This window comes from Triplophysa rosa, linkage group LG20 (genome assembly GCF_024868665.1).
Source record: "Triplophysa rosa linkage group LG20, Trosa_1v2, whole genome shotgun sequence".
NCBI lineage: Eukaryota > Metazoa > Chordata > Actinopteri > Cypriniformes > Nemacheilidae > Triplophysa > Triplophysa rosa.
In genome coordinates this window covers 6,639,192-6,651,579 of record NC_079909.1, presented here as the reverse complement: position 1 = coordinate 6,651,579, position 12,388 = coordinate 6,639,192, and the positions used below count along the sequence as shown (strand labels likewise).

Sequence of the window (12,388 nt, the reverse complement as noted above, 5' to 3'; positions counted from 1 at the left end):
GAGTAAAAAAGACAAAAAAATGTTATTTTAATAAAATGTTTAATAAAACGAATGACTTGGAATGAATAATAAAGCAGCTAGAGCCCATTGTAGATGGGAATTCCTTAAATTTGGTCTAAAAAGCATCGCAGGGGAAGATTTAATGAAGCTGGTTCATAAAATTTCAAGAGAACATATAAGTTTTATTTTGGTATTTATTTATTCAACATAATTCACATATTTTTTACTCCACATTTTTGTTGAGTATACAGTTACAGTATATACTTTACTTACTATTAAAGTTGTAGGAAAAATATAAATAAAGAATGAATAAGTGACTCTAAACTTTTAACTGGTAGTGTATAAACAGAGCTGGGTAGTACCTGATTACTTGTAATCTGGATTAAGTAATCAGATTCCAAAAATCAAGTGCTTTAATTGAATTACATTACATTTTAAAATACTTGTAATTAGAGTACAGTTACTATTTTACTGTTACAGATTACATTACATAGATTACTTAACATATTACCTTTGTTGGTAAGCCTACCACTTTAACTGTTAAACCAATCAACCAACCAACCCATGATAGCGAGTGTAACATGTTTTCGGTTACAAGCATCAATGTTCGCTATGTATTGTTCAAGAACAGTGTTAATCTTCACAATCTAGCAACAATAATACTATGATTTACGTGATTATTGCAAATCACAACATTCATTGTGAAACTGCATTACTATAAATCCAAAAAGGTTTGTTTTGCTGAATTGTCCATGCCCAGCATTCACATTATATCATCCATTTTCAAAATCGTTGTTCACAAAGATAATAAATGTGAAATGTATTGATATATTCTCCATTTTTTCCATTGGATTTTGTATAAGATAATCATAAGCACGGGCGGATGATAAATTTCATCTTTCACAACTTGATTTTGTTGTTTTGCGACTGCGTGTACCTGTCATTTAATCCAGTCTTTCTGTGAACATTTACATTTGCTATTAGTAAAACATTATTGATGTGGCTATAATACACGCAGATATTTATGAATCTAAATTATGTACACAAAAGCTTATTGTTTAGATCAAAAAGCTTATTGTCAAATAAATGTCTAAATTCTTTTTGTTTTGTCCATCACAACATGAATATTACACCCATTTACATTGATTTGGTATCTGCACTTGATACTGTAAGGCCTATTATACTTTTCTATTCTTTACTTCATGTACTTTTATCATCTAATATCATTTAATTAAATTTTAATATTTTAAAATGTAACAAGAAAAGCGTTGCGTACACATAGATACACCAGGTAAAGATAAAACAGACACATATAAACAAATGTAATCTAAATGTAATCAAAAAGTAGTCCGATTACATTACAAGAAATGTGTAATCTAAGGGATTATGTTACCGACTACAAATTTTGCCATGTAGTTTGTAATCAGTAACTGATTACAATTCCCAAGTAATCTACCCAGCTCTGCTTATAAATACATAAAAACAAGATTTTTACTTTCTTAACTCCAATTATTAATATTGCCATATTTGTTTTGTGAAGTTGCAAGGAAACAATGCGTATTGTGAAAAGCGCTTATATGAATAAAATTGACTTCACTATTGAATAGAGCAGTGGTGGTAAACTCAAGGTCGGGCACTGGATGGTTAGATGTTGAGTGATTTATGAACAATTGTGATCGTCTGACACTTGTCTACAGCAGGTTGATTGATTCTGAGTGCACTGTTTATTTGGACAACAAACATGAGGTGAATAAATCAAGCAGTGAAACTCTGCTCGCTTCTCTCTACCCTATAGAAACGCCTGTAAGGTCTCTCTGTAATGTCTGTGTACATACTAGTACTTTATAACTTGCGTTGCCCCAGGGTATAGTTACATGTACTTCTGTTCAAAGGTGTGACTATACTGTCAGTGTTGAAGCAGAGCTTAACGCGAGAGCTTGTGAGAAGCCAGTCTTAAATCCATTTACCGCTTAATATGAACCGATGCTATTAGAACCACAATGATCAACTATTTTGTGTTTTTGGTAAGTTGCTTTTTGGTTCAGTATTTGACTAGTATCTAAGGTTTAATCATATCTTTAGTGTAAATATATTTTCACAGTATTTTGAGTGTTCTCTACTTTTTACTGTGTTTTAGAAAGGCAAATAGCTTTTCAAACTTTAAAAGGGAAATTGTGTAGTTGTTTTTTAAGCAGCTGTTCTTGCCTGATCAATCCATTACAACATTACTTTGTTTTACACAACTTAATAAAGTAAATACTAATAGTACTAATATTACATTTTATTCTTGACTTTAATAAAGACAGTTCATGACAAACTCTTTTAGGTGAAATGGCAAAATATAATTTTACAGTTTTTACCATTGCACTTTTGAATGAGGACAAATTTCAGAATCATAACTTTTTTTCAGGTGAATCAGCCAATTTTATTCTATAACCTGTACTGATCTATGGTTTTAAAAACGCACTTGCTTATATTTATAACGGACATTAATGTGTAAAAAATGTCAGGATGTACTTCTTTTACTAGTGTGCTTGTACGGTCTGTTACAGTCTTTCCGTAACATGCGATCCAGTGCATATCTCTATAGGGGTCAGCTCATCTACAAAAGGGTGTCACATATAACCTTTCCCAAACCAGTTTCACAACTTGGAATTTTCTCAGGTGAACATATAGAGTAGAAGTTAATTACATGATTGCATGTGTAAGCCGTCACAAAAGAGTGCAGACATGTATGCTCTTTCATCCATGGCTAAAACTGAATGTCAACTGTTGAATGATATTTTGAATGGTATATGCTGTAGTATTGACATGCTGTGAATCACAGTATAACAAAGATCAGTATTTCACTGTTGGACATGTTTTTAGAAATCTGTCTAATTTTTACATTTAGCAGATTTCGAGGGCACTGCCTAATATTGATCGCAGTTTTAACAATGGCATATTGTGTTTCAGACATACGATCATATTTCTCTCATATAGTAAATAACGGACAAAAGGGAGTCTGTGATTTATAATGCTTCAGGGATGACAAGCACCTATTATGAGGGGGCAGTAAACTGGTGTTACTGGCATACTGTGCAATAACAGATTTTTACACAACTTCATTTTTTTGAAAGTGCCATTTAACAATAATGATACTAATAAATAAAATACATTTCTTTTCTTAGGGAATGCTCTGCTTGTGCAACACACACCTTCTTGAACGTCATAAAAGATCCTGGATTATAGACTCGTTTGACATTGTGGAGGAACACCCGGGACCCTTTCCGTATGACCTGGGTGAGGTCAGTGCTCTATACTGCAGATATTTGCTATTTTGGATAAAAAGCATCAGTTAATTCACAGATTAGTAATCATTTTTAACACAAAAAGCACCACAATGTTACAAACTTTTGTATACATTCTTGAGAAATCGCCTTCATTTTAACTCTAGATTACACTGGATCGAAGTTATTTGGTGGAGTTCATGCTAAAAGGCAGAGGGGTGGATGTAGACCCAAAGGGTGTCCTTTCTATAAATCCCACCACTGGAGTCATTAAAGTGCATCGTAAAGTCGACTTTGAGAAGTACAAAGTTCTCATGGTAATAGAAAAGCACTTGTTTTATGCTTTTTTTTTACTGTGGGGGTATTATGAGGGGCATAGGTTTAAAACCAAATTCATCATCTCTTAAAGCTAACGTTTCAAGCAAGAAACAAGTCCAACTCGGCTATAGACACACAGCTAGGCATGGAGGTCAACATACTGGACATAAATGACAACCCGCCCGTCTTTCCAAGGAAAGTTTATGATGTCAGTATAACAGAAGCAACCAAACAAGGTCAGTATCCAGCCTTTCTGACTGTGATCATTACAGACATGTTTAAACGTACTTAAAATATTTAAAGCATAGTGTTTCTTCATCTACGGCCACGTTTGGGCCTCTGGATTACTTTAAAAGATGCTCAGTGCACATGCATTACAGGAGACTTCTGTTCTTTTATTTTTTTGTTAAACATAATTTTTCTAAATCAATGTTATTTCTACATTTCAAAACACGGTTTGTGGTGGTAATGAAGGTGGTGTTGAATGACATTTAAAGCATTTCGAAATAAAAGTAAATAAACACAAATCATATTTTACAATACAAATGCATCAAATCTTAAATACAGATTATATTTGTCAAATACAAATAGGTTGTTGATTGATTATTTACATCAATGAACTACATCAACAGACACAGAAATTAAGCCATTTTTTCCATATCTGTTTGCAGGATCTTTTGTTGTTGGTGTTTTAGCTATAGACAATGATGCACCAGGAACTCTTAATTCAACCATAGATTACAAAATCATTTCCGTGACTCCAAGAACTAAAAATGCAGAATTCTACCTCCAAGACAGCGGTACAATATCTTTTAAAGGATGTTTGGATTATGAGGTAAGACTCATTGATGACATGCATATTTTCATTTATCATTGCATGCATTGCTTTGAGTTTACTTGCATGGTGCTTTTATGTGCTAACATATTCATGCCTGTAAAATTGCTGTTGCTATATTGCAGCAATTCAGCACGACATGAAATGTAATGTTACTAGCTCGTATAGCAGATCAACAGGCATCTACAATAAAAGTCCAGTCTGTGCTATGTTATATAAAAATATGTGAAAACATGTGTATACTGGTCTGTAGAGTATGTTGTCGTTAAGAAGGTTGTTCAAAGTTACGTGTGAACTCTTTCTGTAGATACAGTTCTTAGTATACACCCTCCCCAAAAAGTTGAAACCATCAGAGAAATTGTAAAAAATGTAATGGTTTAAATGGTATTGATTTTGATGGAAACTAATGATCTCTGGAAACCATTCAGTCTCACTGGAATAAGACCCAACACACTTTACAATTTTTTATTGTAGGAGGTTTCACAGTATGATATTTATAAAGAAAATTTGACTTTTGTATTTTTAGCAGAACAAAGACTGCCCGCAGAATGTTTGGAGGTTCGGGTTATTTCATAAAGATGATTTCATGTGTTTAGCTGTTTTGGGTTATTATAAAACCTGACAAATCAATTTAAATAATATTTACCATTAAATGACATCAACTCGCAAATGAGACTTGCGTGGGAACAAATTGTTTACGCCCTTTACCCAATCATTGAAAAGATGACAGTTTAATGTGTTGACGTGATCTAACACGTCGGTGGTTTCTAATCAGTGTGGGGTATGTAAACCCACTCGTCTGACTGGGTTTACTTTCAGGTGGCTAATAAATACACCATAACCGTTGAAGCAAAGGACCGTGGAGAGGTTGTGAAGTTGTCAAGCACAGCCACTGTCATTGTCAACATTATAGATGGCAATAATCATCCACCAGTTATAACAGGACAAACGGTGAGTGATAACATGTTGAAAATATTAAAAAGCAGTCATCTCTGATGCAGTGCTTTTTTTAAATGAAACTTTAAAAAAGTCAAATTGGTAAAGAATCTGGTGTGTTGTTATCAAATTGGCCGTAGACTTGGACCATAGAGTGGGTTGCTTTTGTGTAGGGCTGTCAAACGATTATCCGCCACTGATCATGTGGAAAATAAAAGTTGTTTTATTTTTTATTTTATTTTATTAATTTAAGAAATATTTACATGTGTCTATACATTTTTATATTTATAATTTCTATTATATAAATACATATTAAATATATAAATATATAAAGTTTCTTAAAATGACATGCATACTTATATTTTATATATACAGTATATATATATACAGTATATGTATTATACACAGCACACACACATATATTATGTAAACAAAAACTTTTGTTTTGCATACGATTAGTCATGAATAATCATTCGACAGCCCTTGTTATTGCATTTAAAGATGATTCTTGTTCAATAAAAGTTTTTAATTAAATTTTTAAAACAGCGTTCAGATTTTTGTAACGACAAATTTTTTTTTGAATTATTTCAGGTCAAACTTTGTATACACTATACTGTATATCATTTTCACACAATATTAAAATAGTTTGGGTTTATATTTATCTTCAAATCAATTAGTTAATTCATAAAAATATGACAACTAAGTTCCTAAACTTGAAGAAACAGGAATATCTATTTAGAATCAACCGATAGGAATTGAAGAAATGAAGTCATTTTTGCATATCTAGATTTTTGGAAAGACCTGATGATGAGAACGTATCGACTGAATCTTCATTTATGGATCAATCTTTTCTCTAAAATTAGGGTTCTGGTAAAGTGTTGGAGGAGACGACGGGTATCTCCCCTCTCGTCATACACACACGTGATGGTGACACTCCTAACACTGCTGCGTGGAGAGCCTTGTACTCTATACAGGGAGATAAAGGTGGTCACTTCTCCATCCGCACTGATCCGGAAACGAATGATGGCATCCTCACAGTTGTTAAGGTGCAGGCTATTCAGGGATGTCTGTTATGTTCTGTCGTATCTCTGCAAATTTTTGTCTTCAAAAATGCTTTTACTAGTTCATTTATAAATATAACACCGTGTTTTATTTTTCTGCAGCCGTTAGACTTTGAAAAACAAGCACAGCAAAGCATCACCGTTTCTGTTGAGAATGAAGAGCCCCATTACTCGTGTGAAGTGAAAGAAAGGCCTACAGATGGGTTATGGACTATCATCAATCATTCAGCAAAAAAATCTACTCAAAGCATTAACATAACTGTTGAAGACGTCAATGAGCCTCCGTATTTCTCTGAGCCCGTGAGGAAAATAGTGGTTGAGGAGAATGGTGCTGTTGGAGCGTTTGTGGACAAAGTGACAGCGCTCGATCCTGATACTCACCGTCTAAACAAACTTGAGTATGTTCTTCACTTCTTCACATGCTCATGTTGTTCAGTTGTACATTTATGATAAGGCATTTGATCACATTTGTTACACTTAAATGTCAATAAGAACTAATTACATCTGCTTGTTCTGTTCACCCTAAGGGGGGTTATCGTTGCTCTCCCTTAGTCGTAATGGCTGCATGGATGGGCAGGGAGTTTTGCCCAGAAGTGCCTGTAGTGAACCTGACAAAAATATAATTTCGACAAGACACCATCAACTCAAATTAGCTTTGCTAGCCTAAAATCTCAAATTCCTGAGCTTTCTTAAAGCTAGATCAATGCTTGACATCCCCTCTTGTTCTTTTATCCCTTCAGGTATGCTATTAAACAAGACCCCGCAGGCTGGGTGACAGTAAATCCAACAACAGGGGAGGTCTTTGTAAAAGAGTCTTTTGACAGAGAGTCCAGTCACGTGACCAACGGCACTTATACAGTCACTGTGATCGTTACTGACAAAGGTAAATCACAATACAGTCTGTTTACTATGGTATAGACACCTCAGAGTTAGAAATGTTGGAAGTCATTTCCGCTCTATAGGAATGTACACTCAAAAAAAAGTTGTTGCACAACCTTAATTAAATTAAAGAAAAATTTTCCTCGAAATTGAATTACTTTTCTCCGACAAAATCTAATCTGTTCGAAACGATTCTTTATAATCTTGTTGTATGAACTTAATTTATTTAGTAGTCTTGATTAAATCAATTTGTGTCATGTACATGCATATTTTACATAAAACCAATATAAAAAAACCAATATTATCGATTAGATTATTTAATGAATGCACCCAAGAACATTTTTTTATAATATAGATTTTTAACCTTAATTAGACATTACTTCATTTAACTTCAATAAGAAAATATTAAGTTAATAGAACTCAACAGAAATGCAAATGAAGGATCGTAGTTTATGTATGTTTGCCTTTCCTCTGACTTTTCATACCAGACAATCCTAAAATGACAAGCACTGCTACGCTTCAAATCTACGTCGAAGACAAGAATGACAACGTTCCTTTGTTAAAAGACAGTGAGGTGTCTGTCTGTCAATCTGAGGAGATCTCAAGCACAGAGATCACAGCGTATGACCTTGATGGAGATCCATACAGTGGCCCATTCAGCTTTGAACTAATAGGAGACGTTAAGGAAGAATGGAACTTTGACCCGAGCCACGGTACAGAAAAAACGTTACATTTATATTATATATTTATACTTTATTTATTTATATAAAAATACCCACATATACAATCTGTGTCAGATTAATGCGTTTATACCATGCCAGTGGAATCAAAGTGTTTTATCTCTGTTGCTTTGTACTTTAGGAAACACGGTGCATTTGGTGAAACACAAAAGCGTCTATCCTGGTCAGTACACACTGATGGTGAAAATCTCTGATAAGCAGGGCACCTTTGTTCTTCAGAATCTCTCTGTGGCGGCGTGCGATTGTTTAGTCTCACCGAGCTGTCTGGTGCAACGCAACGTGCAGAAAAGAGTGGGAAGTGGTGTTTTTGGAACAGCCATCTTTGCCTCCTTGCTGGTTTTTGGTGAGAATTACATTCTGGGAAGTAAAAAACATCAAGAATTGGTATCACAAAAACATTTTTTAGTGTGTTGAAAAAGAAGTTGGAGCAGCACATAGTGAGGTATCTATAGCTGCATTTCGTTAACTTGAGAAATCTGTTTTAACCCATTTACCCTTCAGTGTAATACTTCCAAATTAAAGCAACTTGTAAAGCCAATTTGATTTAACTTCAAAATTGAAAGGGACAGTTCACACGAAAATAAAAATTCTGTCATTTACTCGCCCTCGAGTTGTTCCAAACCTGTATTAGTTTCTTTGCTCTGATGAACACAGAGAAAGATGTTTGGAAGAATGCTTATAACCAAACAGTTCTTGGCCACCATTGACTATCATATTAGGAAAAATGACAATGGTAGTCAAAGGTGCCCTAGAACTGTTTGTTTTCCTACATTCTTCAAAATATCTTCTTTATGTTCAAAAAAACAAAAAATAAATTAAGTCATTTTTTCTACCATGGTAGTCAATGGGGTCCAAGAACTGTTTGGTTACAAGCAAATCTTCCATAAATCTTTCTGTGTTCATCAGAAAAAAGAAATTTACACAGATTTGGAACAACTTGAGGGTGAGTAAATGATGATAGAATTTTCATTTTTAGGTGGACTATTCCTTCAAGGCAGCTTTTTGAACTAAAAGATTTAGATGGCTAATAATATGCAAATTCTATGATGACTTTTGAAATGTAGATTTTGTTTGTCTCTTCTTAGCACTCCTGCTACTCTCCCTCACTTGTTCTTGTGGGGCTGTGAAGTCTTTAGCACAGGTGGAAGACGTCTCAGAAGATGCCCTACTGTCCTACAACATTGAGAAACCTGGCACAGATTGTATGGTAATAACTGCGGTAAATTTAAGGTGTCTGAGTAAATAATATTTTATAGGCATTTGATTTACTTTTTTTTGCTTGTTGTAAGTAAAACAGAAATACTGCCCATGGTAATAGTAATCCTGTATTACTTAACACATAAAAAACAATATGTATACACATTTAATATTTTTCATTTTATATACAAATAATTATATTAAATCTGAAGGTCCCGACTGCTCTGCTAAACACAATTGACACTCAGTCAAAGGAAGCTTTTCTTGCCTATAACGGTGTTCAGAACACAGGTGACGTTCATCAGGTATGATAAACAATTATGTTTGTAATGAGTTTCATGCATAAAATTATCTTAGGAAATTCTTTCAATATAAAGCTACAATTTTTTTATTTTTTTTATTTAGGTGTCAACCCAGAATTTTAGCCCTCATAGTCCACTGGTTCAATCGAATGGATTCTGGTCCATAGAAAGATCACAGTACAATTCTCATGAGGTATAACAGAAGAAATGTTTAACAGCTATTTAATTTAACAAAAAATTTAATTTAACCACTATTGTCCTATTAACCAGCAGACAAGCACATGGAAACAGTCGCTGTATCGGAGAGACAGCCACTATCAGGTCAATCTTTATAATTTCACTGTTTTTGACAGGGCTGAGTCTATTGCTGTTTAGTGAAACTGTGCTCTTGTGAAAAGATCTTTAATGTATTGGTGATTTTTACATGTCCTCAGGGTGCAGAGCTTAGTAGAAAAACTTCACAAAGAAACCAGAACATGTATTCCATCAGCCGATCGGCTTTACAGAGCCTACTCTTACTGGTGAGTAATTTCCCAGCAGTTTACCAAAATACATTTACCCATAATTCAGTTGTAGACATAAAGGTAACGTTTTCAGACAAATAAAAGGTCTAAATTCTCAAATACTAAATTAATATCTAAAACAAAAATTATTCAATATTAAAATACAGAATTTTTATTTTTGGTGAACTATTCCTTTGAATGTTTATCTGTTTAGCAAAGGTGTATTTGTTTTCTAACCTTATCAAACCTGTTCATTGTAGTACATTTAATTGGAAGATGTTAAACTGATTCTTCAACTTTCAGAGACTACACTCACTACAATCACTAGAAAATGAGTTGCTTGATTATGAGCCTCATCTTTACGCCCTTGAAGACATCTCTGTGAACTTTGAAGACCTGGACCCCATAGAATTGCCTAATAATGAGTTTAATCCTGAGCTGCTCTCTGACCTTGGACCAGTATTTAGAAATCTGGCTTCAATTGTAACCTGGAGAAAGGCTGAACAACAGAAGTGATGAAGAATGGCACCATAAAAAGTTTGAACCAATATTGTGTATTTTGGTAAGGATTAAGGGCTCGTTCACACTAACATTGATCATTATTATAATGACAAATATTAGTCTCCATACTAATGGACAATTCAATGTTTATTCTAAGGGTTTATTAAATTAGGATTGGGACTATCTTTAGTTTAATGGATTTTTGTCTTAACTATGAGATGGTTTTCCTTCAAGGCAGGAAAATGATTTAAATGTTAAACTCACATATCTGCCTGTGGTTATCTTGGTTCATTGTCACGGTCATGGATGGATGTCAAGTAGAGTTCATTGTTTACAACATTTTTTTCTCCTTGCATTGGCATGTTGTTACTTATTCTGCCAAGATTTATACTCAGTATTGTCATTTTCTATCAAAATCAAAGTTTTTCTTAAATGTTGTTTCTATGAAAACAAAATAATATAGAACAAATATTTCATTACGTTTTAATGTAGATAATTTCTATGTAGATCTAAGTGACTAACAGTAAAGTTATTCTCATAGCATTTGTAAACTTGTTAACACCCTGGACAATTATAGCCTACAAACAAAACAAATTATTAACGCACAGTTTTCAAGTAATTTTCACAGATGTGTTCAATACATTACAGACAACTCAGTATTTTAAGCATTTATACTTGCATACAAATGAAAGCATGTACTTTATATTTGTGATACATTTGTTAAACACATATTCTGGACCATCTTTTGTTGAGCACTACAATCTAAAATTAGTCTTTTCTCATGCAATTGGCTTATCCAAGAGTTTGAAGACAAATTGTGTTTTTGAATGCAAGTGACTCTACCTGCAAAAGAGCTGCAAATATTTTAAGTGCAGGTGAAGTGTAACCTGCATCACTACCTCAATAGGAGAAACTTGAGTGTTATATTTCATTTTTAGAGGAACGGTTTACAAGGAGTACAATCTTTGATGTTAGCGAAAATCATACTCAGGTTTACATTTGATCATTTGCTTGTTACTCTAATTGCTAATTCTGGTTTGTAATGTGAGATAATTGTCCTGACTATTAAGGGACTTTGGTTATTCTTACAAAAAACAATAAATACAAAAAATAAGTAAATATATAAATTGCCTCTTTGTTAAACGATGCAGAATGTATATATTGTTGACGTTGATCTATACACTGTAAAACAAAATTCATTGTGTTAAGTGTACTGTAACCTGTAAATGCAAACCTAAAGCACTTACCTCTACACCAGTTGGCCTATTGGTTGAGCCCTTTTGAACATGAAGCCCATCAAAGCTAAAGCTAATGTTATAGCAAGCAGAATGTTATCTGACAGCTGAGAATTTTGCTGTCAGATGACGTAACCACTTTGTTTGAGTTGGAAAGTTCATAGTTGTATCATATGTACACTTCTGAGTTTCAAAACCAAAAGAAGTAGGCTCTCAGAGTTTCAGGCTTATGTTTAATAAATAAAAATGTTGGTGTCAGATAAGGTTCTCCTGTGTTTAATGATAAAAAATTGAACTAAGGCCTCAAACCAATGACTTTATCACAGAGGTGGACGAAGTACACAACTTCCTTACTTGAGTGAAAGTACAGATACTACTGGTCAAATATTACTCCACTACAAGTAAAAGTTGTAAAGACAGATTCTTACTTGAGTAAAAGTACAGAAGTACGTGCTTTTAAAAGTACTCAAGTATTAAAAGTAAATTTCCTTTATGTCAGTTGTGCATATTTTATTGTCATATACCTTGTGCCTCTGAAGCACCCTACTGAATACACCGAGTAGCTCACAGAATCAGTTGTATTAAAGGATTAGTTCACTTCAAAATTTGCCC

At 33.7% G+C, this 12,388-nt stretch overlaps 1 protein-coding gene across 1 annotated transcript; it reads left to right on the top strand.

Annotated features, from left to right (window-relative positions):
- The first annotated feature begins 1,946 nt into the window (after positions 1-1,946).
- Positions 1,947-10,556, top strand: cdh27 (cadherin 27). Its single transcript, XM_057362755.1, has 17 exons — positions 1,947-2,024; positions 3,171-3,287; positions 3,437-3,586; positions 3,679-3,823; positions 4,259-4,422; positions 5,242-5,373; positions 6,222-6,404; positions 6,522-6,817; positions 7,160-7,302; positions 7,787-8,011; positions 8,160-8,381; positions 9,124-9,257; positions 9,448-9,540; positions 9,641-9,730; positions 9,808-9,858; positions 9,972-10,058; positions 10,344-10,556. The coding sequence occupies exons 1-17, from the start codon at positions 2,001-2,003 to the stop codon at positions 10,554-10,556; spliced, it is 2,469 nt and encodes an 822-aa protein (XP_057218738.1). The 5' UTR covers positions 1,947-2,000.
- Positions 10,557-12,388: the final 1,832 nt, after the last annotated feature.